The sequence below is a fragment of the Hemiscyllium ocellatum genome, chromosome 13, assembly GCF_020745735.1.
Source record: "Hemiscyllium ocellatum isolate sHemOce1 chromosome 13, sHemOce1.pat.X.cur, whole genome shotgun sequence".
NCBI lineage: Eukaryota > Metazoa > Chordata > Chondrichthyes > Orectolobiformes > Hemiscylliidae > Hemiscyllium > Hemiscyllium ocellatum.
Genome location: NC_083413.1, coordinates 23,784,712 through 23,812,147, shown reverse-complemented (window position 1 = coordinate 23,812,147; position 27,436 = coordinate 23,784,712). Strand labels below are relative to the sequence as shown.

The window sequence follows — 27,436 nt, the reverse complement described above, 5'->3', positions numbered from 1 at the left end:
AATAGCATGTCTCAGTCAGACATGTCTATTGGCTGCTGAGGAATCTTGAAGTGAAATGTACTCTTTTTTTAATAAAGTCTTCTCTTGTCTGCTTTTCCTGAGTGCAGAGTAAGGTATCTAATGTCCAAGATATAACACAAGCATTGTATTTTAGACACCTGCTATGCAAAATCTCTGATCATTGGATTTTATTTCTACTGATGTATAGAAATGAAAATCTGAGGTTTTGGTGACTTGGCAACATCCCAGTTCTTACCAAAAGGCTCAGCTTGAATTGTGTGACAGGGTTAATGTGGATAGGTTGTTTCTCCTGGCTAGTGAAGATAAAAACAAGGAGCATGGTCTTAATATAAGGGACAGGTTCTTTAAGACTGAGGTAAAGAGAAGTTTCTTTCAATCAGAGGATGGTGAATCTTTGAAATTCTCTTCCCCAAAGAAATGTGGAGGCAATCATTCAGTATATTGCAGATAGAAATCAATAGATTTGGAGTCATAGAGTCATGGAATGGTGCAGCATGGAAACAAACCCGTTGGTACAACTCGTCTATGCTGACCAGATATCCTGAATTAATCTAGTCCCATTTGCCAGCACTGGGCCCATATCCCTCTAAACGCTTCCTAATCATATACCCATCCAGATTCATGTACCGCACTCCACCACTTCTTCTGGCAGCTCATTCCATATATGCACAACACTCTGTGTGAAATAATTGTCCCCCTCACCTTAAACCCACAGCCTCGAGTTTTGGACTCCCCTACCCTGGGGAAACACCTTGCCTATCACCCTATTCATGCCTCTCATGATTTTATAAACCTCTATAAAGTCACCTCTCAGCCTCCAAAGCTCCAAGGAAAATATCTCCAGCCTATTCAGTCTCTCCCTATAGCTCAAGCCCTTCATCCCCAGCAACATCCTTGCAAATCTTTTCTGTGCCTTTTCATGTTTAACAACACTTTTCCTATGGCATGGAGAATTGAATGCAATCTTCCAAAAATTGCATATCCAATGTCCTATACAGCTGCAATATGACATCCCAACTCCTATACTCAATACACTGACCAATAAAAACAAGCGTACAAAACACCTTCTTCACTACCCTGTCTACCTGCGATTTGACCTTCAGGGATCTATGAACATGCATGTCAAAGTCTCTTTGTTCGGCAACACTCCCCAGTACCCAGATTTATGGATACTCATGACATCAAGGAATATGGGAATAGTGCAGGAAAATGCCATAGAGGTCAATGGTCATTTCTGATCCAATTGAATGATTGAATGGCCTACTCCTGTTCCAGTTGCCCACCTTGACACTTAAGAAACCTGCAGACAGAAACATTTCCCCTTAATTCTCAATAGGGTTTGGCACAGTTTAATCCTTAAGCTTTTCATTTCTGTAAAAGCCAGGTTACTTAATTCGGCTCAAGGTTATAAAATAAAATGTCACAATGCCAGAGTGACTTGACACTTCCTCTAGATCCACAGCAAGTTCTCCTTAAATCCAAATGGCACTCTGTTGGAAGTTATCAAGAAATTTTCAAAGCTCATTCAAAAATTTGTAAGGTTGCCAGTCACATTAGAAAAATCATTCAGAATATTGATACTTTACCGCAATAAATTCCAGTGATAGCCCGTCCTGTAATGATGAGGATGTGCGATGGGCCAAATTTGGCCAATCCCATGAGAAGGGCACCAACTATTGCAAGGATATTTATAGCTAACATAGACTTCAGTCTAGGAAAAGAATCAAATGTTAAAGTTATTTCTTTGAATATAATCCTATTCAAACATCTCACTTGCAGAGAGATACTTAGAGCCCAGTTCATGTAATGAGACTGATTGTCCAAGTTCAGTTCTAAGGGCTTTCATAGAGCCATCAATGCAAGGCTATTTGGCCCATTGTGCCTATGCTTAAAAAGTTATCAAACTGGTTTCCATTCCCCATTCTATCCCCATAGCCCCAATAAACATTTTCATTGAATCTGCTCCCATCATGCAGGTGTTCAAGGCAACAACTGGCTGCCTGAAAAACATCCCCAATTTCTGTCTTGTTTCATTTTGCAGCTTATCTTAAATCTGTGTCCCTCTGGCTACCAGCCTTCCTGTCACAAGAAGCAATTTGTCCTTAATTATTCAATTAAATCACAAAAATTATTTTGAACATCTCTATTAAATCGTTCCTTTACAGAGGTCTAACTGTTAAGAAACACAATGCAATAAGAGAAGTTGGACAAGAAATTGTTATGAGCTGATGCTAAGTTTTGAGGGTTGACAGGTTGCAGAGCTAGACTGAGAAGTGGCAGATGGAGTTCAAACTGGAAAATGGTGAAGCGATTCATTTTGGAAGGTCGAATTGGAATGCAGCTTACAGGGTTAAAGGCAGGATTCTTGGCAGTGTGGAAGAATAGAGGGATCTATGGTGTGTTGGCTTTCATTAGCAGGGGGACTGAGTTCAAGAGCTGCAAGGTCATGCTGCAACTCTCTAGAGCCCTGTTTAGACCACTTTGAAATATTGTGTTCAGTTCTGGTTGCCTCATTATAGGAAAGATGTTGAAGCTTTAGAGTGGGTGCAGAGGAGATTTAGCAGGATGCAACCTAGAGTGGAGAGCATGTCTTATGAAGAAAGGTTGGGGGAGCGAGGGCTTTACTCATTGGAGTGATGAAGGATGAGACGTGACTTGATAGAGGTATACAAGGTGATGAGAGGCATAGATAGCGTGAATAGTCCTAGGGTGGAAATGGCTATCATGAGGGACATAATTTTAACATGATTGGAGGAAGGTTTAGGGGAGATTGGTGGGTACATGGAATGCACTGTCACCTGTGGTAGTAGAATCAGTTACATTAGGGACATTTAAGCGACTTTTGGACAGGCACATTGATGATGATAAAATGAAGGGTATGCAGTTTATTTTGATCTTAGAGTAGGATAAAAGGTCAGCAAAACATTGAGTGACGAAGAGCCTGTTCTGTGCTGCACTGTTTTATGTTCTAAGGTCAAGCAATAAATGCTAGCTGAGCCAGCAATGCTGACATGCCATGAATAAATAAGTGAAAAAAAACCTTGCATTTTTCACAAAGTAACCAAGGCAATGGGTGTTGGCTATTCATCTGTAGAAACATCCAGTCAAACTCAACCCTTTGACCTGCTCATTCTCTAATAAAGCTCAATAATGATGAACTCAAAAGGGGATTTTCACCTCTTCACTCATTCTTATGCGCTTAAGGTGAATTGACTATCCATTTTGAAAATATGACATCATTTTAGGTGTTCCCATCTCTGGGAGCATGGGGAATTTAAGGAAGAGGGCAAAAATTATAGTTGATCTTGTTCAGTTAAAAATGGCCTAAATATTCTGAGCTTCAATGGTGACTTAATTAAAATTCATACCTGCCCAACCTGTCTGCTAGACATCCAACAAAAAATGAAGAAAACATTCCACCGATACAGAAGATGGAGACAGAAACAGTCCAATAAATGATGATTCTGCGATCTTTGATTGGGTTGGGTGATTGTGTGAGATTGGTGGCCATTGTCTCATTCTGGTCAATGTTGAGGATGTGAGCATAATGTTTCTCAATAATCTGCAAAGAATTAGAAAGCCACATTGAGGGGTATTATTTTCTTTTCATTTACACCTCCTCCAGAACCATCTCCTTTTTGCTTACTAATTCCATTACCATTACCTTTTGCATCAACCTCTTTACAGAGTCACAGCATTTTTGTGGTGCAGAAGGAGGCTATTCAGCCCATTGCATCTGGTTTGGCTCTTCAAATGAGTTTAATGACTTTGTGTCATTCTCCTGCCTTTCCCCCATTCCTTTGCATATTATTTCTAATTAAATTACCAATCATTTTTGAATGCCTCATTGAAACCTGACTCCATCGCACTTCTCGGCCACGCATTCTAGACCCTAACCACTCGTGTGAAAAGTCTTTCCTCACCTCACACTTGCTTCTTTTGCAAATCACTTTAAGTCTCCCTCAGCTATCCCTCTTCCCGACCAGATCTTCCTTTTGTTCTTTCTTCCCTCCACTTCCTTTCATAACCTCTGTATTTGCTCAATACTTGTACATTTCTAACTTTACCCAATTCTGACAAATGTTCATCAATGTGATCCATTAACTCTGTTTTCTTTTCCCCAGAAGCTGAGGGTGTTTTTATTTTATATTTGTATTTTATCTGAGAGCTACCATTAGCCTTTTGCGTATCGTAGCTCCTCAATCATTGACTCTTCTTATTTTCTGATCTGGGGAGGTGGTTTGGGGGAGCGTTGTGTCCTTTCTTATTACAAAGCTTGTAGTTGATGCTTCTTGATTTGACTTGCATCATTTTTAATGCTGCAGCTCACTAAGTTTTGCTCAGGAACACCTCCAAACCTGTCACTTCCACTGACATAGAAAAAAGAAATATCATCATTTCTGAGTTCCCCTGAAGGTCACATATGCGATTCCAATTTAGGTATACATTACTAATTCTTTCACTAATACCCAGTAAACTTCCTGGAATTCCATCCCGAACAAAATAGTGACAGAACACTTTCCCAACCCTACGCCTGACTACACACAACTGCAATTTTTTTTAAATTTCAAAAATATACTTTATTCACATAATATATCTTTGTGTATATACATAGTAACAAATGCATTCAGTTTTCTACAGTAGCTATCAAAGAAACAAAAAGAAAATTGGAGTTTGACTCTATCCAAACAAGTTAAAGACATCTCTTACACATACAAGACTATATTTATATGCATTTGCAGCACGAGCAGGGTCCATTCACTGAAACTCCCATTTAACTTCAGCAAAATACCTCAGATAATGCAATGGTTCAGGAAGAAAGTTCATTATCTCTTCAAAGTGAACTAAGGACGGACAGTAATTGTTTGCCTTGCAAGTTGTGCCTAAACACTTACAAATTGTGCTGACTTATTTTGATCGTAATACTCCTTATCACTAGAGAACTAAATTGAAGAAAGAAAGGCCTTGTATTTAAATAGTGTCCTCACCACCTCAGTGTTTCCCAGATAATGAACTGTATGTTTTGAAGCCACTGTTATATTGAAACCAGGTTCTGCAAACAACAATAAAATAAAGACCGCTCAATCTATTTTCCTGATGGGCTGAGTAATAGATGTTGGGTCAGGACATCGGGGAGATCATTCCTGTTCTTCTACTTAATAATATTGCTCTGAATTGTTTTGACATGTTTTTGTGCTGGACTCACCAATTCTCTTGGATGGCTCACAGTTTCACCTTCAGTAATTTCAATATCAATAGTGATGCATTACATTCTCTATAAGTTCACAAGAGACAGAATTCCATTGGATCAGTGGAGGTGGAATATTAGTGTTAAAGGAAGCTATGCAATTGGTAAACCTACAGAAAGCAAATCTTAGTAGGACTTATGCACCTAATGGTAAAGTCCTAGGGAGTGTTGCTGAACAAAGAGATCTTGAAGTGCAGATTCATAGCTTCCTGAAAGTAGCGTTGCAGGTAGATAGGATAGTGAAAAGACATTTGGTATGCTTTCCTTTATTGGTCAGAGCACTGAGTGCAGGAGGTCATGTTGCGGCTGTATAGGACATTGGTTAGGCCACTTTTTGAATATTGCGGAAGGATGTTGTGAAACATGAAAGAGTTCAGCAAAGATTTACATGGATGTTGCCTAGGCTGCAGGATTTGAGCTATAGGGAGAGGTTGAGTAGGCTGGGGCTGTTTTCCCTAGAGTGTCAGAGGCTGAGGGGAAACCTTATATAGGTTTATAAAAATAATGAGGAGCATGGATAGAATAAATAGACAAAGTCTTTTCCCTGGAGTCCAGAACTAGACAGCATAGGTTTAGGGTGAGAGGGGAAAGATATAAAAGAGACCTAAGGGGCAACTTTTTCACGCAGAGGGTGGTACGTGCATGGAATGAGCTGCCAGAGGAAGTGGTGCAGGCTAGTACAATTGCAACATTTAAAAGGCATCTGGATGGGTACATGAATAGGAAGGGTTTGGAGGGATATGGGCCGGGTGCTGGCAAGTGGGACTAGATTGGGTTGGGATATCTGGTCGGCATGGACTAGTTGAACTAAAGGGTCTGTTTCCATGCTGTACAGCTCTCTGACTCTATAACTCTATATCAAACCCTAACTTGCTGCAGGGTGAACCTAACTTGTTATTACTGCCCAGGTATGATTCAGATTGTGATTAAAAGAATTGCTGGCAGCAATGAAGTATCTTTTAGTATCTCCAGTTCTTGGAGTTCAATAGCTGGTGGAACGTGTAAAACTGCAGAAGACTGAATCACTTCAAAAATAATTCTATTTTCCAGGCAAAAGAATCCCAGAAAGGAATCCAGCAGCCCACCTACAATCACTGGCATAGAACTGAAGAAGCTAAGGGAGGGAAACAGGGGCAATGGAAATGTTAAATCAATCAACTAGGGAATCATAAACCTGAGAGACACAGAAAATGGGGATTTAAAGCCTGAGAGAGAAGAATGAGGGATTTATCACTGTTAGAAATACAGGTCTCTTTCAGAATCTATCAGAAGAGCTTCAGAGCTAACTGAAATCAAATATCACTTTTTGGACTTTGTTAAGACCTGTGTAATTGACATTGTGGGGTTGGAGTGCATTATCTCCCCCTCCAATATTATTTTGATTTAGTTCTCTCCCTTGTCCTCCTGCATTTTTTATTGTTTTTTGCTTTTGTTAGATTCTCCCCAGAGGGCAATTTTAGTTATTCGGTTTAGTTACATGATTGGGTGATTTACTGGTGTGATTTATAAAATAAAACTTAGAAAAAGAACTGTGTTCTCAGGATCTGTGGTACATTGAAGGCACCCTACCTCTTCTACCACCCTATCAACAGCTCCATAGATATGTCAGATCAGATTGGTTAAAAATAGCTTAAAAATAAAGCTGGGTTCTTTGTTCACAGCTATCATTGGCACCTGTTTTCAATCAAGGTCACTCCCTGGTTGACATTCCCCTTGGGCACCATTGCCATTTGTTCTACTCGCTCATCCTCCAATATGCCACTTTGTCAACAATAACAAAAAAAGCTGGGTTCTTTCCCCATGGAGAGTTGGCTTCTAGACCGGTAAGTGTCATGAAGGAAAAGGTGGAAATGATTGTTTGTGCTATACTGTGGATTTGCAATGGAACTTATAAATTCTTGAAAGTCATTTGAATAATTCAATGCTTGAATATCGGTCTGTTAAACAGGATTTGGTGTTAATGAGACCACAGAGTGAATTCACGAACCTCAGAGAGGGGTGTAAAGGATCAGGAGGTTGAAGCAGGGATATATGGAAACAAATGTCCGAGACGTTATATGAGAAACTGAGAGACTCAGAGAGGGAAGCTGAAAACTGGGAGTTTCAACAATAGAATTAACATTTGGGATCACGAGGCCAAGTGGCCTGGAGCCAAGAAGCATTGAGGATTGTTGGGGAGGGAGAGGCCAGAATCGGAGAGAGTTGAGTATGCTTTACTGAGTGAGACATACTACCAAACACTACAATGGCTCACACGGTATTTGTCCATCACATTCATCTCTTGGATGCTCTTTTGCTACAAGAGCTACATTTTTCTCCTCATGACCAGCTGAAATAAAAGAATAAAGACAATAGGAACAGGCCCTTTGGCACCTTCACCAATACATGACACCTTCCTAAACTAAAAAGCTTTTGCCTCTATGTCATCTGCATCCCTCTATTCCCTGCCTATACATGTATCTGACAAAATGCATCTTAAATTTTCCTACTGCATTTGCTTCTATCACCTAATCTGGCAACATATTCCCGGCACTTATTGCCCTCTATGTAGAAAGTTTGCCTCTTAATCTCCTTTAAACTTTTATGTAAGATCTATGTCCCCTTGTAATTGATATTTCTAACCTGGAAAAAAGACTTTAACTATCCATACTATCTGTCTTTCATAATTTTGTAAATTTTTACCAGCTTCCGAAGTTCAAGTGAAAACAATTAAGTTTGTCCTATCTCTCCTCATAACTACTACCTTCTAAACCAACCAACCTTGTAATGTTTTTCTGTACTCTCTCCAAAGTTTCCACATCCATTTGGAACTGTAAGCAATATCCCAAATGCTGCCTTACTAAACTTCTATACAGCTGCATCATGACTTGCCAATATTTATACTCTATGCTCCAACCAAAGAAGACAAGCATGTCATACACCATTTGACCACTTGTATTACCACTTTCAGGCAACTGTGGATCTGTACAAATGGATCCATCTATACGTTAATGCTTCTAAGGGTTCTGCGTTTACTGTACAATTCCTTCTTGTATTCATTCCCAAACGCATCAGTATACATTTGTTCAGATTAAATTCCATCTGCCATTTTGCTGCCCAAGTCTTCAGGCTATCTACATGCTGCTGTATCCTCTGGCAATCTTCCTTCCTAACCACAGCTCCCCCAGTCTTTGTGTCCTCTGCAACCTTACTAATCAGACCACCCACATTCTCCTCCAGATTATTTGTATATATTACAAACAACAGAGGTCCCAGCAGACTACTGGTCACCGATCTCAAGTCAGAAAAACACTCTTCCACTGCTACTCTGTCTTTTTTTTATTTATTCATGGATGAGGGCATCACTAGCTAGGCCAGCATTTATTACCCATCCCCAATTGCCCAGAAGGCAGTTAAGAGTCAACAACATCGGAGTCATATGTAGATCAGACCAGGCTAGATTGGCAGTTTCCTTCTCTAACGCACCTTAATGAACCAGATGGTTTCTTCTGACAATCGACAATGGATTCATAGTCATCATTTCCGCCTTAATTCCAGATTTTTACTGGATTCAAACTCCACCATCTGCCATTGCGGTAGTCGAACCCAAGCCTGCATAGCATTTCCTGGATCTCTGGATTAACAGCCTAATGGTAATGCCACTAGGCCATCATCACCTCTACCCAATTTACCACCTCACTGCAGATCCCATGTGACTTCACTTTCTGTAACAGCCTTCCATTAAGGACATTGTCAAAGGCCTTGCTAAAATCCATGTGAATTTGGTTGTTAAAAAAAAACAAGACAACATAAAGAAAGCATTCTACAGCCAATCATGTGCCTTTTTTTTGGAAACATAATCTCTGTGATAATACAGGAAACATGGCAACCATTTGTGCATAACAATTTCCCAGAAACAGCAATTAGATAATGATCAGGTAAACTGTTTAGGCGTTATTGCTGGAAGGATAACTATTGGCCAGAACATCTTACAGTATCTATCTGGTCTTCAAAATTGAGTTGTGATACATTTTAAAATCACCTCAGAGAACGGGTTCTTTAAATCTCTTGCTTAGGTGATTTAAACAAAGAAACAATGTTTCAGGATATCAGAGTTGTATTTTAATACAGAGGTGAGGAGAAATGCTTTTTCTCAACAGGTCATTGGAGTGTGAATTCCATTCCCTGGGGGATAGTGGAAACTGCGTCTTTAAATTTACTCAACTGTGAGTTAAGTCGTTTGTGATAGACAAGCGAGTCCAAGCTAATGGACACAGACAGGAAAGTGCAGTTGAGATCACCACCAAATCAGCCATGATCTTATTGAATGATGGATCAGGTTTGAAAGGTTGAATGGCTTACCTCTGTTACTATGTTTGGTTCTTTCTTGTGTTCCTGTTTTAGCCTTGATGCCAATCAGTTAGGTTTAATTAACTTATAAGAAAGAGACCATAATATGGGCTGATTTCAAGTAAATTAGTCACTAGACAACCTGTACACAAACCTTTCACAGTATCTAAACAACAAATAGAATTGGCACTCCTTACTTCATCCCCAAGCGATATTGGGACATGGCCAAAAGTCATAACCTCCATTTCAGTCTAATAAGAAAACTCATGAATGTGAAATAAAAGCTCCCATATATCTCATAATTAAAGATGTAGCTCAGTGAGTCTGTAGTTTGAGGATGAAATCTGAGCAAGCTTTCTAATGTTGTACTGAAGGACTAGGCAAAAGTGAGGACTGCAGATGCTAGAAATCAGAGTCTAGATTAGAGTGGTGCTGGAAAAGCACAGCAGGTCAGGCAGCATCCGAGGAGCAGGAAAATCAATATTTTGGGCAAAAGGCCTTCATCAGGAGTGAAGGCAGGGCGCCTCCAGGGTGGAGAGATAAATGGGAGGGGCTGCTGCACTGTTCAGAGGGCAGTCTTTTGGCTGAGTTATTAAACTGAGGATCCCATCTTCCCTCTTGGTGACCATAAATGATCACACAACATTGCTCAAAGAACAAGAGACAACAGCTCAATTTTTAACTTTTCAAACTTGCTTTCAAATCCTCCTTGGCCACACTCTTCTGTTATCTCCTCCAGCCCACAATCTTCTGAGACCTTTTCCAATTCTAGCCTCTTGCTTATCTCTTTTAACTCTTCTCCCATTGCTGTGCCTTCAGTCACCAGAATCCTGAGCTGTGGAATAAGGGGAAGAAGATGGCCTAGTGGTATTATCACTGAATTGTTAACTCAGAGACCTAGGTAATGTTCTGGAGATCTGGGTTCAAATGCCACCATGACAGATGGTGGAATTTGAATTCAATAAATATCTGGAAGTGAAGAGTCTAATGCTGACCATGAATCTATTGTCAATTGTCAGGAAAACCCCGTCTGGTTCACTAATATCCATCAGGGAAGGAAATTGTTGTCCTTACCCAGTCTGGCTACATGTGACTGCAGATTGACAGCAATGTGGTTGACTCTTCACTGCCTTATGGACAGTTAGAGATAGGCAATAAATGCTGCCTGGCCAGCGATGCCCACATCTTGTGAATGAATACAGAAAAAAAAGTCCTCCATAAACACCTTACTCCCCCACCTCACTACTTCTTGCTTTAACACAAGGTTTAAAATCTACCACCATGTCCAAGTGTTTGACCATCTATCCTAGTTGGTGGTTTGGTTGAAAATTTAGTTTGATAAAGCCCCTGTCAATCACTTTGAAATGTTTTACCAAATAAAAAGTGCAATGGAAATTGTTGTTGGTGTCCTGGCCAATATTTATCTTTCAACAAACATCAATTACAAAATAGGTGATCTGGTTATTACCACATTGCCATTTGTGTGAACATGAATTGGTAATCACATTTACTGCACTTCAACAGTCAATACACTTCATTGGTTGCAAAGCGCTTGGACATTCTGAGGTTCTGAAGGGTGCTACAGAAATGCAAGATTTTGCTTTCAAAGGACAAGAGGTCAAGGGTGAAGCTGCCATTAAGTACATTGATGAGAAATCTTACCGCCTGGGGTGCATTGATAACACCGAGTCCATAACCAAATTGTAATGAGCCAAGCACTGCTGCAAAGACAGAGAGAAGCAGCAATCCTGTCACTTCCTGAAAGAAGATAATGAAAAACTCAACTTAGAAGTTCAATCAGTCATGAGAATCAATCATCAACAGTGTGATTACCAAAAGCACTTTTACATGACGGTAGACAATGGAACAGAAATGAGGAATGAAGAAAAGGAATTGGGAGGTAAAATGAGGAATGAGGGAAGAAAATAGGTAGAGGTGAAGAAATGAGCTGTGGGACAGGGAGGGAAGGAAGGGAATGAGGAGGGAGAGGAAACAGCATGGAAACAAAGCTAAGGAAAGAGGAACAGAAGGAAGGAATGAAGGAAGGGATGGGGGGAGAAGACTGAGTGGAGGGATTGGCAGGTAAGGGGAGAAATGATTTGAGAGAATGGAAAAGGAGGGGTCGGAATTGGAGTGGGTATGAGGAAAAGGATTACAAGCAAAGCTGAAGAATGATGGGAGGACCTAGCAACAGAGGGAAGGAGTGAGGGATGGGATGGGAGGTAGGACTGAGGGGAGAGAATTGGAGGGAAGCAAACACTGAAGGAAGGGAATTAGAAACAAGGGAAGGGCTAAAGGTGGGAATGGACTGGAAGGGAAGGAAGCCTTGAGTTGTTTTCCAAATACTTGGACACCCACGATTTTGTTGTGACACCAGCCTTGGCTGCTTCAGATCAGATTAAACAGGAAACTGAAATTTTCCAGGCAGAGATCAAATCAATTGTTTGCTTATAGTTTTTGTTGATTGACAGAATCTACCTTGCAGTTACTTTAACATTTAAAAGGCATCAGCCGGGCAACGGAGCATGTGCGATGTTACTAACAACATCTCTCGTTAACTGTGCTGTAATCACTAATCCCAAATTCACGATGTTAAAGTTATAGTTCTCAGGCTACCTGGTGAGACGTCATCACCACAGCGCTAGAGAATAAAGGAAACTTCCCCAGTCACCACAAATACCTTCCTTTCCTCCAAGCACTGCCCATTGACCTCTGCAGGAGACATTAATACTTCCTAGCCCCACTGTCCACCAATACTGTCCGTTCAGGTAAAGATCAGGGACAGGTAATACGTCTGAGACCCTTACCCTGTGGTCAAGGAGTAGACACTTGTGAACTATGTCAGCACTTTTGGTATGGGAAGAACAGAAAATCGGGAGATCGTGACCAAAAAGCAAACTTTTAAACGTGGTCAACTGGTTGTGGACAGCTTTCAAAGAAATTATAACCTTCTAGGAGTCATAAAATGCTGACAAGTCCGAGACCAAACCTGCGAATGTTCAATGATGCCTTTGTACTGTATATAAATCCTGACACATTCCCCAGAGATCCCCTGTAAATATTGACATTAGACCTGAGATTCCTTGCAACTACGACTACATTCCCAGTGACCTCTTGTAAATCATACAATCCCGACAGCGTGGAAACAGGCCAATAGGCATTCGAATATACACGGACCCTCTGCAGAGCATCTCACCCCTCTATCTCTACATTTCTTATGTCTAGTATCCTTAGCCTGCACACAAAGGGCAATCGGGCCTAACTTACAAATCTTTAGATTGTGGGAAGAAACCAGAGCACCTGGAGGGAACCCACCCAAACACTGGGAGAATATCCGTGTGGAATTTAAACAGGAGCTCAAGGCTGGGGATCGAGCGCAGGTCAGTAGCGCTGTGAGGCAGCAGTGCGAACCACTGAGCTAGCCTGACACCCTGAGCTGCTAGTACATTCCCCAGTGAGCCCTGGTAAACACTGACATTAGCCCCAGGACCCCCAGTAAATGCTGAAACATTCCCCAAAATCCCCTGGCAAATGCTAACACTAGCCCCAATAAATACTGGCACATTCCCAACATAACCCCTGTAAAAAAATTACCTCAGCTGGGCGATTTGCATTAACTACTGATACATGCCCCCGAAATGCCTTGAAAATATTGACATTCTGCCCGGAGACCCCTGCAAGTACTGCCACACTCCGTACTGTCACAGTCCCCACGACTCCCTCCTGCAAACACTGACACAACTAATCGAACCTCTTATAAATACTGTCAGACTTCCCAGGGAGCCCTTATAAATCTGGATACTCTCAGTAATTGTGTTTATTCGATTTTTTAAAAAAAACATGCAACTGAGTTGACTGTGTTTCGGAATTTGTTGCACTGTCAGGAATGGGTTAATATTTACTGCTGATCTCAGTTAACCGGATCGATAGTTACACATGGTCCCCAAGGGCCACAGCTTCAAATTAAACGGCAGACTAGAAATCACTCCGAATCTCCCTTGATAATCACCACAATGAACAAAGATCGCTTGATTGAACATAACTGGCAACATCCTGCATTACGAACCTATGATTACTGAAATTCAGTTAAATTAATTTATTCCTTCTTTTCTTGTTAATGCTAACCAAGAGTTTTTGTTTTAACTAGATTTTTTTTCTCTGCGTTTCCTGCTCTTGTAGATAGCACTTTGAAACCCACTTGGCTCCGAATCAGAATGTCTTGTTGCAAACCATTGCAGGGATTTGAACAGGTAACAAACGTGGACATGCCGTGCCACACTGGGGGGATGTTACACTGTTGCAGTCAGTACTGAGGGAGTGCTGCACTGTCAGGGGACAGTACTGAGGGAGTGCTACACTGTCAGAGGGTCAGTACTGAGGGAGTGCTGCACTGTCAAAAGGTCAGTACTGAGGGAGTGCTGCACTATTAGATAGGTCAGTACTGAGGGAGTGCTGCACTGTCAGAGGGTCAGTACTGAGGGAGTGCTGCATTGTTAGAAGGGTCAATACGGGGGTAGTGCTGCACTGACAGAGGGCCAGTACTGAGGGAGTGCTGCACTATTAGATAGGTCAGTACTGAGGGAGTGCTGCACTGCCAGAGGATCAGTACTGAGGGAGTGCAGCACTGTCAGAGGGTCAGTACTGAGGGAGTGCTGCATTGTTAGAAGGGTCAATACGGGGGTAGTGCTGCACTGACAGAGGGCCAGTACTGAGGGAGTGCTGCACTGTCAGGGTGTCAGTTCTGAGGGAGTGCTGCACTGCCGGGAGGTTATTACTGAGGGAGAGCTGCAGTGTCAGAGATTCAGTACTGAGGGAGTGCTACTGTGTCAGAGGGTGAGTACTGAGGGAGCGCTGCACTGTCAGAGGGTCAGTACTGTGGGAGTGCTACAGTGTCAGAGGGTGAATACTGAGGGAGCGCTGCACTGTCAGGGGACAGTACTGAGGGAGTGCTGCACTGTCAGAGGGTCAGTACTGAGGGAGTGCTGCACTGACAGAGGGCCAGTACTGAAGGATTGCTGCACTGTCAGAGGTTTAGTACTGAGGGAGTGCTACACTGTCAGGGTGTCAGTACTGAGGGAGTGCTGCACTGCCGGGAGGTTATTACTGAGGGAGAGCTGCAGTGTTAGAGGTTCAGTACTGTGGGAGTGCTACAGTGTCAGAGGGTGAATACTGAGGGAGCGCTGCACTGTCAGGGGACAGTACTGAGGGAGTGCTGCACTGACAGAGGGTCAGTACTGAGTGACTGCCGCACTGTTAGAGGGTCGTGCTGCGGGAGTGCCGCACTGCAGAGGAGTGTTTTTAAGTTTGTACATAAGGCGCCGTTTGACCTCTGAGATGGATGTTAAGTCATCTCAGCCTCACTCGGTCCTGACTAAAAAAAATCTAAAGAACTGCCGATTTGTATTTTTGTAAAAACTCAGCCGGTCTGGTGGCATCTGCAGAGTGACCGGACAGGAGAGGTTAACTCTGATTTCTCTCCACAGATGCTGCCAGACTTGCTGAGCTTTTCCAGCAACTTCTGTTTCTGTTTCATTATGTCCTGAGTCCAACACGTTGCTATTCGCGCGAGTCACAAACTAGCTGCTGGGGTTCCTTCACACCAACAATTACATTCCAACCCCTGAAAAAATACTTGATCTGACTCTGATGACTTGGCACATCCTGTAGTCACGGAAGACGCTATAGAAATTCCAGGTCATTTCACAACAGGTGCAACGCTGTGAGCCTCATCGAGTGTGTGTGTGTGTGTGTGTGTTTGAGAGAGACAGAACCGGCAGAAGTTTCTGATCAGACTGAGTGCGGCTCAGTTCCTCAGGTTCCCCTGAGGAATGGGACAGGTCCCGCATGTCCCCAGGAAAATTGAAACACGCCGGTATCCCGGGCTCGGGACCGATGGTCCCTCTCACTGGTCCCACTCACCTTTCCCGATTGGCTGTCTGCACTGATCTTCCCCATCCCCGGTGCGGAATTCCAAGTGATAAAAGTACCTGAGAGCGAAGCTAACACAGGCACCTGGATCCTCCCTATTTAACTGACGTCCGCTTTCACATCTTAAAGGGGCAGACCCATGAACCTTATCGTTGTGTGTGTGTGTGTGTGTGTGTGTCAGCCTATGGGAGAGTCAGTGAGAGTTTGAGAGAGGGTCTGAGTTTGCCTAACAGAGTGTGCTAGTGTGCACCTATGACCAGCAGGTTGGAGTCAGGAGCAGAGGTGACAAGGAAGGGGAAATGTTTAAACGATCATGTTTCATTTAACAAGAGTTCAGGCAGATCGGTGGCAAAGCTGCGAATGGCAACGACAGAGCGCATTGAAGAAATCACATCCTCAATGATTTCCATTGAGGGTAATCATGAGGGGAATGGGGGAGTGACTAATAAGGGCAGTTAGGGGCAGGGGTGGGTGGTAATGGTAGAGTAATGGGGCGAATGGGTGAGTGAGTATTGAGGGAAATAGTGGACTGGGAAAGGTGTGAGTGGGACATGGATAATGAGGGTAGTGGGACATTGGGTATCAAGAAGAGGAGGCCCAGAGTGGCTGGCTCATCACATCTTATAATAGAATCCCCATGATGTCGAAGCAGGCCATTCAGCCCATCGAGTCCACACTGACACTTCAAAGAGCATCCTACCCAGATCCACCCCAACCACACACCCCCCATAACTAATCCACCCAGCCTGTATGTCCCTGGACACAATTTAGCATGACCAATCCACCTAACCTGTGCATCTTTGGGCGCTGGGAGGAAACTGGAGTTACCTGAAGGAAATCCACACACGCAGGGAAAAGGTGTAAAACCTCACCCAGACATTCGCCTGAGGGTGGAATCAAAAGCAGGTCCCTTGTGTTGTGAGGCAGTAATGCTAACCACTGAGCCACCATGCTAACTTATTGATTAAAAGCAACAGCTAACAGCAACAGAGGGAAAATAAGTTGGCTTTTTTGGGTTTTATGTGGTTCTTACTGCAGAGAAAAACAAACCTCCTCCCTCTCTGTGGGTGCTGAAGCACCTGGCTATCTCATTCTCAGCCAAACTGTTCATCCATGTGGGAGCCAATTGCAGAGAAGTTGGCAAGTGAGCTGTTGTTATTGACACTGACCAATCAGCGAATTGTTGCTAACCGAGTCTCTCTTTGTACAAACATTCCCGCTCCAGTTCATCTGTAGTAACCTCTCCCAATGCTTGAACAAACATCATTGTAAATGCCCCTTAGAGTGTCAGTAACCTGCATTTTAAAAGTTCAGCAATCCCTTCCACAATTCCTGTTCTTTTTATAAAAACAGTCCTCTTCCCACTCCAGTCCACAATTGAAAATACAGCAAAAGGTCTGAAAATAATCAGGGCTGGTCAACACTGGTTTATTTATTAGGACTGTCTTCAGCCTCTCAAAGACTGTCTGGCATTTGATGACTTTTGCTTGTTTCTTTAGCAAATTGTGTTAATATAGAAAACAAATTTCTGAAAAAATCCACAAATTCCTAAAAATTGCATGATTTCATGATTCCAACTCTAACCTTAATCTGAGTGCAGTTTGAAAACAGAGAATTCTATTTAAGCAATTATTGTCACTCATTATTGTCCTACAATATGCCTAAGCCAGCCAACTTTAATTGCTTAAGCAAGTCTTCTGCTAACCTCACATGTTCTTCCCATGTGTTATTATGTACCGGCACACTACCTAAATACAGTTATGAACCTCAGCTACAACTTGATTCATAAGCCTCTGGAAAGTAGCTGGAGAATTCTTTAACCCAAATGGCATCAACTTTTCATTTGTGGAACTGATTTGGTGCAACAAAGGCAGATATTTCTTTGGTCCTTGATGTCAATGACACTTGCCAATGCCCCTTCAATAGGTCAATGTTAAAAAGGATGAGACAGTGTCAGATGTATCAATGTAGGCTTCCAATTGTGGAATTTGGTACAAATCTGTTTTAACTGCATTAACTGACCTATTTTCTGTTCAGAGTCTGGTAGACCCATCTGCCTTAGGAGCTAACACTACCGGTGAACTCTAACCAATTTGACTAGGATTAATCAAGTGGTTTTCTAACATATATCAAATCTTTGTTTCCACCTGAGTTTGTTTCTCTGGACTCAATCAATAAAGATGCTTGTCTCTCCTATATCCACATCATGTCTAACTAATGTATTACATCCACATGTATCTCTACAGATTACATTGTACTTCCTAAGTGGACACACAAGACCCTCCTGTTGTATTTTCTCTAAATATGCGTACACAGAATCAAACTGTCCCAGTATTTCTGTGTTGGCTAGTCAATTTGTATGAGGTTTTGCTTTGAGAACTATCTAGCATACTTTCCACCTCACTCTTACTGTCTTTGTAATCTTTCACTACTCTTTTCATGTGACACATTCGTTCCTCCTTAACCTCTTTTCTGCATATTTATATGATATAATCGATTCCTCATTCTCCAAACAGCAGTATTAATAAGTCACTTTATTAAACCTCTTAACTATTTTGTATAGGTGACTATATTTTCCTTTCAAACAGTCACCATGAAAAAAATATTTTCCCACTAGCAAAGCTTTAGTTGCTTAGGGCTAATTGTTTTTCTGCCCATTTTTTCACTTGAGCTTATGAAACTTTAAAGTGCTTTTATGTCCCCGAACATGCTTCTGTGATACATTCTAGAAACATGGACACATAATCTAACATTGAGGAGTCATATATTTGTTTCAAGAACTTATCAATTTTATAAGGCCTCTATTCTTATGGTCTAAATCAAATCAAACGGACTAAATCCAGTAGATTTATTTTGGGAATCAGATAACAAACTGAAATAAATCTAATCCTTTGTCTCAATCCTGTGGATATTCATGAGAGTATACTTCAAATGTGGGTTGAGAGTACCTCTCTAAACTCTCCAGAACACCCTGCAGGCAATATGCAGTTAAACTTTATTTTTACCCAAACTGATAATGATTTCCTGGAAAACCTTAGACATTAAATTAGAGCCCTAATAAAACTGTATCAATAATGGGTAAAGGAATGCATTAACTTTTCCACCACTACCCTAGCTGTATTCTTTACAGGAATAGCTTCGGGAAAAGGGATTGTCATTTTAACAATTGTAATGATATAGTGTCATCGAAGAATAAGTATTGGATAGGAAAGGACATCAATAAGAAATCTTTTAGTTTTGTTTGAAACAGTGGCCATGGGATATTTTACATCCTCCGAAGAGATCAATCAGGACTCCATTTAACATCTTATCCCCAAGAGTACATCATTCCCTCAGTGCTGACTGGCTTCTGAAGTCCCTGAGGTAGGACTTGAACCTATAACCTTTTGATTTAGCAATGCGGGTGCTACATTCTGAGCATATTCAACACATATACCGTGATGGATGAAAATTTAAAATTGCAGGAAAAAGCAAAACTTTGTACCTACTGGATATCTGAAATAAAAGTGGTAAATTATGGAAATATTCAACACGCCAGACAGCATGCAAAGAGAATGAAAATCTGTTTCTCTGCTGCCTAACCTGGTAACCTTTTCTGTTTACTTAAAGTCATAAGACCCTGAATAGAGGCTTGGAAACATTGTTCAGAGTTGTGAAATGACAGAATAGTGTAGCAGACTCAAGCCTCCTAACTGTCATGTTGAGATTTGCTATTATAAGGAAGTCATGAGTAGAGCGTACGAGTTGCATTCTCCTTCTGATGAGATCGGTACACTCCAAGTAAGAGTCATCAGTGATAAATTTCTTCTACTATCGTCTGTCCAAAGGCAGATCTGACCCTTCATGCCATGGCTTCCTCCTTGGATTAGGGCAAGAATGCAGATTGTGAATTTCCTTCAACCAGATCATGGATTGAATTCTATGGTGTCCAAGCCAACTGGCTCCTCCAAGGAGTAGAGTTTCTGTGGCAACATACTTGGACAAGAACATTGTCACCTAGAACTGTGGACAGTGATATTGGAGGCTACAACATTATTTTATTGCCTGGCTGAACTGGAATCTCTTTCAAATAAATAAAGAGAATGCTGGAAAAATATAGCATCTATGGAGAAAGCAACAGAACTAATATTTTGAGTCTCATATGATTCTTATTCAGAAATGCCTCTCACTCTTACCTCGACCTGTTTGGCTATGTTATGAACACACCTTTCTTGGCTATCAGGACAGCACGGTGGTTCAGTGACTAACACTGCTGCCTCACAGCAACAGGGTTCCATTCTGGCCTGGGGCAACTGCCTGTGTGCAGTTTGTACATTTTCCCTGTCTCTGTGTGGGTTTTCTCTGGGTGCTCCAATTTCTCCTTACAGTCCAAAGATGTGCAGATTAGGTGAATTGATCAATTGTCCATAATCCAGGGATATAGAAATGCAGGGTTATACGGCAGAGGATGGGTTTGAATGGGATGCTCTTCAGAGGGTTGGTGTAGACTTGATGGGCCAAATGGCCTGCTTTCATACTGTAGGGATTCTATATTTAAAAAAAACATCAAGTCCTGGAGTGGGTCTCAAACCCAGAACATTGAGGCAGGGCACTGCCCACTGCACTACATTGTCTTATACTCCTGATAGGATTCCTGAAGAAGGGCTTATGCCCTAAACGTCGAATCTCCTGTTCCTTGGATGCTGCCTGACCTGCTGCGCTTTTCCAGCAACACATTTTCAGCTCTGATCTCCAGCATCTGCAGACCTCACTTTCTCCTCTTATACCCCTGATAGCCAGTTAGTGAAGGGTGAAACTGTCATAAATATTTCTTCAGTTTAGATTGAAAAACAGAGAGAAATATTACAAGTGTATGCCTCACTAAATTCAACATAATGTCAGTACATGTATCTTTATATGTACTTAAGAAATACTTAATGCACTCCATGTACTATATAGTTAACCACAATTGTTATTATTGACAATCAGTTTGGAACTACCAATTTAAAACAAACATACACAGGTATCTGGATAAAGTTAGGTTGAAATTCATTTCATAAAACAGAAATGTGACCATTTATACTTATTCCTTCACAGATGTAGACATTGCTGAATGAGTCAGCATTTATTGTGCATTCTTAATTGTTCTGGAGAAATTGGTGGTGGACTGCGGACTTGAATTACTGCAGTTCTAAGGAAGGGTCAACAAACCCAAAATGTTAACTCTGATTTCTCTGCACAGGTGCTGCCAGACCCACTGAGCTTTTCCAGCAATTTCAGCTTTTGAACTGCCACAGACCATGTAGTGCAGAGCCATTCACATTGCTGTTCAGTTCAGTCATTTTTAAGACTTTACCAGCAGCAGTAAAGAAACAACGATATGGTTCCAGGTCAGAATGGATTGCGACTGGAAGGGAAACTTAAAGGTAGTGCTACTTGAGCTTCTTGAGTGTTATTGGAGGTGCATTGATCCAGTCGAGTGGCGAGAGTTTCACCTTCCATTACATTCCTGACTTTCAAAGGTGGACAGGCTTTGGGGACACAGGAGGTGACTTACTCTTAGCGAGGTGATGGCTTAGTGGTTTTATCAATGGACTGTTAATGCAGAGAAGCAGGTAATGTTCTCTGGGTTGCCAGAGCAGACGATGGGAATTGTAATCAATGAAAATCTAAAGCAAAGAGTCGAAGATGACCATGAATCCATTGTCAATTATTAAGAAAAACCCATCTGGTTCATTAATGTGCTTTACGGAAGGAAAGTGCAATCCTTACTTGGTCTGCCTACATGTGACTGCAGACCAACAGCAATGTTGTTGACTCTTAACTGGCATTTGGGCAGTTAGGGATGGATAATAAATGTTGGCCTAGCCAGCAACAACCTCATCCTATGAATGAATAAACAAAACAAAACACACTGCAGAATACCCTGCCTTTAACCAACTGTTATAGCCACAGTACTTGTATGGTTGGTCCAGTTTCATTTCTGAAAGATGAGTTGCTGGAAAAGCGCAGCATGTCAGGCAGCATCAAAGGAGCAGGAGAATCGACATTTCAGGCATAAGCCCCTCAAACGTCGATTCCCATGCTCCTTTGATGCTGCCTGACCTTCTGCATTTTTCCAGCAACACATTTTTCAGCTCTGATCTCCAGCATCTGCAGTCCTCACTTTCTCCCAGTTTCACTTCTGGTCAATAATATTCTCCAGGGCACTGATGGCAGGCAAAGTTAGTTATGGTAATGCCATCCAGTGCCAAGGGGGAATTTTTAGATTCTCTCATCTTGGAGACAATCATTGTCTGGCATTTATATGGTGTGAGTGTTGCTTGCTACCTATTAGCCAAAGTCTGGATGTTGTCCAGACCTTGTAGAAGATGGGCATGAACTGCTTCAGTAAAGGTTATGTCACATAGTCCTGGAGGACCATAGGAGAGAGAGAGAGAGAGAGAGATGACTGATAATGACCTTAACCTGAGGGTTACCACACCTCAGGTGAGGATTGAGGTTGAGAAGGATTATGCAATTTTTATTAAATACCCCACTACTGAACCTTTGATGGTCTGAAGATCATGAATAAAGTTAAGGACATGTGGTCCGAGGTACTACCCTGAGGAAATTCTATACAGAGGTCTTGGAGTTGAGAAGATTGATGAGCAATGAATACATCTCAGATGACTGGAATGCGTCAGCAACATAACATATACTTATCATAGAAATATTCATACACAGCCACAATGCAGCATAGAAGTAGAAAGGGAGTTGGTGGTTTGTTGGAACTTAAGCAGAAGGACAAGAGGTTTAAAGTTGAATTGCCGGAAAGTTGAAAATCAATGACAACAAAGCCAAATGTAAAGGGTTTGTTGCTGGAGTAGAGTTTTGGGTGAATATGTTAACATAGAAATTGGAAGAGGCCTGTCAGTCTATGGAGCCTGCTCCACTATTTAATATGATTATGGCTGATCAAACACCTCAATGACTTTTATCCACACTGTCCACAAAACACTTTTTGTCATTTGTGATCAGAGATCTCTTAATCTCTACTTTAAACATAGTGATCATGATTTGGAGATGCCAATTGTTGAACTGGGGTGTACAAAGTTAAAAATCACACAACACCAGGTTATAGTCCAACAGGCTTAATTGGAAGCACACGAGCTTTCGAGCGCTGCTCCATCATCAGGTAGTTATGATCCTAAAAGGTGTGCCCCTTATTTTTAAGTTGTGTCCCCAGAGTATGGTTTCTGGAGCCTGGAACAGTGGTGAAATAGTTAAGTCTTTAGGTAATGATTTGGAGATGCCGGTGTTGGACTGGGGTGTACAAAGTTAAAAATCACACAGCACCAGGTTATAGTCCAACAGGTTTAATTGGAAGCACACTAGCTTTCAGAGCGACACTCCTTCATCAGGTGATGCCTGATGAAGGAGCATCGTTCCGAAAGCTGGTGTGCTTCCAATTAAACCTGTTGGACTATAACTTGGTGTTGTGTGGTCTTTATGTAATGATTACATGGATGAGTGATACAATAGTAGGAGGACTAAAGCACAGTTAACCTCAGTGATACCATTACTACTACTGGCTGTATGATCAGAGGTATTTGATTCTCCAGAGCAAAATTCTTCATCCTATAATGTCATGACTATAGCATGCTCAGACCACAATAAAAAAACAGATTGCTGGGTACAAAGTCAGATTTGTTTATCAAAAATTAAGAGGTGTGATGGGCAATCCCTATTTTATTGATACTAAATCAATTAGTTCTCAAGTATTCAGAATTAAACTTGTTCTTAGTTAAAACAATACATTTCCATTAAGATTCATCTAAAGAGTGCTAACGTTCATCAATTTATTCTGTTTCGGCAATGGTCTGGAATTCAAAAAGCTCCAGAGTCAACAGACTATTCATAACTCACTGCAAGTGGACAAAGTTCATCACCAGACATTTGAATTGTGTAACATTCAATCAAGAGCCAGACCATTAAGTATGTAATTCAAGTTAATAGCGTTGTTGCATTAATATTATTAACCTACTCCCTTGTTGTTGAAGCATTTTGAGTTGAGATATTCATGAAGTAAAGAGTTAACCAAATGTAGGCAGACAAGAATGGCAGATTTCCTTCCCTAAAGGCTATTAGTGATCAGATGGGCATTTTACAACATTTGACAACAGTTGATGTTCACCAGCCAATAGTAATTACCTGGATGCCATTAGTTTTTTTTTAATCCCAGGTTTATTAAATTACTATAGTGGACTTCGAACGCACATCTCCAGAACATTAGCTTGGGGTTCCGGATTATTAGGCCACTGTCTCCCCATAGTTATAGGGCTGGAAGAAAATAAGTTTTATTCAGGGATTTCCAGGATTTAGGCCAAAAGCAAGGGCAGGCACAGGAACAAATGGTGAAGCAATGATAGTCAGGGGAGGCATAAAATGACAGATTGGAGAGAATCAACAAGTTGGAAGAAGTTATTGATACAGGGAAGAGTGTCAAGGCGGGGAGGTTCCAGAGATAAGGGGTATAAGGGCTGTGGGGTGTTCTTGAAGTAGGGAGGCATATAGTAGATGAAGGAGATTATATAGATGTAATGGCCTAAGAGCCAGCAGAGGTTATAGAGAGATTGGTATGTCTGGGGAGTTTACAGAGATGAGGAAGGTTGGAAGCATTAAAAGATGCTGCAGGGATAAAGAAGTTTTCCTGGGCGAGAGGAGGCTAGGGAGCTAGGCTAAGATGTAGGGTTGGAGGAGTTACAGAAATAGGGTAGTGTCGAGTTTGGAGCAGTTTGTAGAAGTAGGGTGGAGGGTCGGGGGTTTGAGGAGGTTGATGAGATAGAGAGGAGTGTAGGAACTAGATGTGGTTACTATTGTAGAGACTGGAGGAGATTGCAAGGATCATGACAATATGGGAGCTAGAGGAATTTAGGAAGATAGAGAGGTTTGTAGGAGCTAGAGGATTTAACACGGGTGTGGATAAACATTGGGCTGTAGAAGGTTACAATGATATGGGGGGTTAGAGAGACTAAAGGGGAGATATAGGTAAAGAAGAGTGTATAGGCTGAAGGAGGTGGAATAGATAGGTAAATATGTAAGTACTGGAGCAGATTAAAGAGTTAGGGAGATTTAGAAGGGCTGGAGAAGATGAAAAGGATGGAGATGGTATAGAGGCTGGAGGAAGTTACAGAGATTAAGAGGCTTGTTGGGTTTAGGGGAAGTTACAGCGATGATGAGTGTTTGATGAATTGGGGAAAGTGTCAGTGATAGGGTGGATAGTAAGTGCTGAAGGATGTTAAAGAGATAAAAATGGTTGGAACAGGTAGAGAAGATTATAGAAATAGGGAGGAAACAGAGACTGGGGGAGTTTGTGATGATAGGGAGGGCTGTAAGAATTAGAGGACATTACAGGGATGAGGAAGGATGCAGTCACTTGTATCCCAGAGCAGAACATTAAGACTTAAATATGTCTCAGAGTCGGTATGTTATTACAATTTTAAGAGACATATTCATGAAATCAGCACTGCATTGTAGCATGCAACCTGAGGGTGCCGGATTCGGACTTCATCTTATCTTGGGTCACTTGAAGCATGACACTCAACTGGAAGTATGCTCCTCTGCTGTAAACTTCTAGCTTATATTAGGCCAGATAATCATGTGCCTGAGGAATGCAACTTTTGTGCATAAAATCAATTAGTATAAATATCTTGTGGATTTTTTATACCACAAGATCCGCAATCATTGCCTTATGTTATTGGAAATAACACAGCATTGCCTCATCTGGAAAAACATCCAACTGGAGGCAAACTCACACACAATAGGTCAGGGTGAGTTACTGATGACTCTCATGGCTGGTTAGAAGGCTATTGTCTCAAACATCACTCTAGATACTGAAAAATGAAGGGATTTGAGGAACAGAAGTGGACACACAGCCCCTCAAGCCTGTTCTGCAACTCAATTTGAGCATGGTTAATCTATACCTCAATTTAATATTTTTCTGATCTCCCCACAACATAAAGGTAAAATCACCATAGTTCTCTCAGATCACTAGAGAGAGAGATGACTAGTGATAATTTAACCTGAGGATCACCAGGCTCAGGCAAGGGGAGAGGTGCAGGAATTAAACAGGACTGTTGGCATCACTGTGCATTGCAAACCAATTGTCCAGCCAATTGAAATAGCCTTTGATTTTTCCATATTGCTCATTGCAACAAAAGAAAACAACCAATATGTGTTTTAACAGTTCAAATTAATCCTTCTACAACAGTGTTCTTTTATTTTCAGGAAAAAGTTCCAATTTTCTATGAATTTTAGTGTTAGGAGGTGATTCAGCATAATCACAGAGTGAATCTTCAGAAGCCGCAAGTTTTAGGCGAAATGTTAAAGTAAGAGCCCCTCTGTAAGATCTCCTTAAACCTTTATGCAGGGGTTGTAATTAATCTTTGAGAAGCTATGTAATGTTTTCTTTGGATATGATTACAAATTCCATCACAGCAAATGGTAAATTTGAACTCAATAAAAATCTGGAGTTAATACCTGGTCTAACGGTGACCATGAAACTGATGTCAATGGTCAAAAAAATCCCATCTGGCTCACTAATGTCTTTTACGGAAGGAAATCTGCCCTTCTTACCAGGTCTGGCTTCCAAGTGACTCCAGACCCACAGAAATGAGGTTTACTCTTAAGTGCTCCTCTGAAATGACGTAATTATTTTGAGAGCAATAAGGGATGGGCAGCAAATGCTGGCCTTTCCACATCCTGTAAAATAAATGATTTTTTAAAAAATCAGTTTGTTGTCCAAATCTAAGTTTGTGTTCACTGTGATTTCTGACATGGTCTGAAGGATTTATGCTTGCAAACTGATCAGAGATTCCACTATCATGCTGTGAACCCTGACAGATTTTGAACATTAACAGACCTTTTAACTATCAGCTAAGATAAACAGATAATGCAGTTGTGATAAGAACTGGAACATTCTGCAACTGGTTATCCTTTAAGCTCTTTTTTGTCAAAACAAGTGTACTATTAGGACTGGTCTGTACCAGAAGGGGCACCTTATTGGCAGGATGGGCAAAGTGTTTTGGAAATTCTTGCGTTATGGAGTGCCACATACAAATGTCATAGTGATGTGTGTTACACTGTCACATCGCAAGATTGTTAATAAGAACACAAGAAATATTTCCTTCAAACCTTTCTTTGCCAACTGCTGCTCCTTCAAATCTGTAAACTCTGCAACACACATTCCTTGATTAGCTCACATTCAGTCATGAGAAACTGAATATTCTTGTTTGTAAATATTTTCTCTTGTGATCCTTACTTAGTTGTGTTTCAGATAATTTGGGTGTTAATTGGTCTGCATGATTCCTCAGCCCCTATTTTTGCAAATTTACTTTTAATAAATACTTTACTAATGCAGTTGAGAGACGTTTTCTGAATATGCCTTGGATCAAGATGTTCTTTCATTCTAAAATCAAAGTTAGCTTTGTGTCTCAGTGTCTGAGCTTCAGTATTTCAGACTAATAATTGCATGGATACCATGGAACATAGGAACAGGAGAATGCAATTCAGCTGCCTTCTGTCAATCCACAATCAAACTTGTTCTGTCATTGAATGATATGATGGGTGACCTGCACCATAACTTTGTCTAATCACCTTAATTCCAAATCCTTCAAATGCACTTATCCAGCAACAGTCTGATGAGCTCAGTGTTGAAAGCTGTTCCTGACTCCCAGCATCCACCATTTGTATGAGTGCTTCTGATTTCAACAGTCCTGGTTAAGAATAAGTACCTCTTGCTTCTACTCTTGAATGATTTACCTGTAATTGTTGGATCCAGCTGTGAAATTTTATGAGGAGCAAATGTTGAAATTTGTGCTTAAGCAAAACGGCCAACTGAATGTTGACACAGGGCCGACTATCATCCTTTCTGTGTAAATACAAATTAGC

The 27,436-nt window shown here is 41.3% G+C and overlaps 1 protein-coding gene across 5 annotated transcripts in view; it reads right to left on the bottom strand.

The window, feature by feature from the left end:
- Positions 1–15,562, bottom strand: part of slc2a2 (solute carrier family 2 member 2) — a 113,322-nt gene extending 97,760 nt beyond the window's left edge. For all 5 annotated transcript variants that reach the window (XM_060834638.1, XM_060834637.1, XM_060834636.1 and 2 more), the window contains exons 1-4: positions 15,518–15,562; positions 11,261–11,356; positions 3,390–3,583; positions 1,608–1,732 (exon numbers count right to left, since the gene is read on the bottom strand). In XM_060834638.1, coding sequence (XP_060690621.1) covers positions 1,608–1,732; positions 3,390–3,583; positions 11,261–11,356; positions 15,518–15,553 — 451 coding nt within the window. In that variant the 5' untranslated portion in view covers positions 15,554–15,562. The remainder of the gene's footprint in view (positions 1–1,607; positions 1,733–3,389; positions 3,584–11,260; positions 11,357–15,517) is intronic.
- Positions 15,563–27,436: the final 11,874 nt, after the last annotated feature.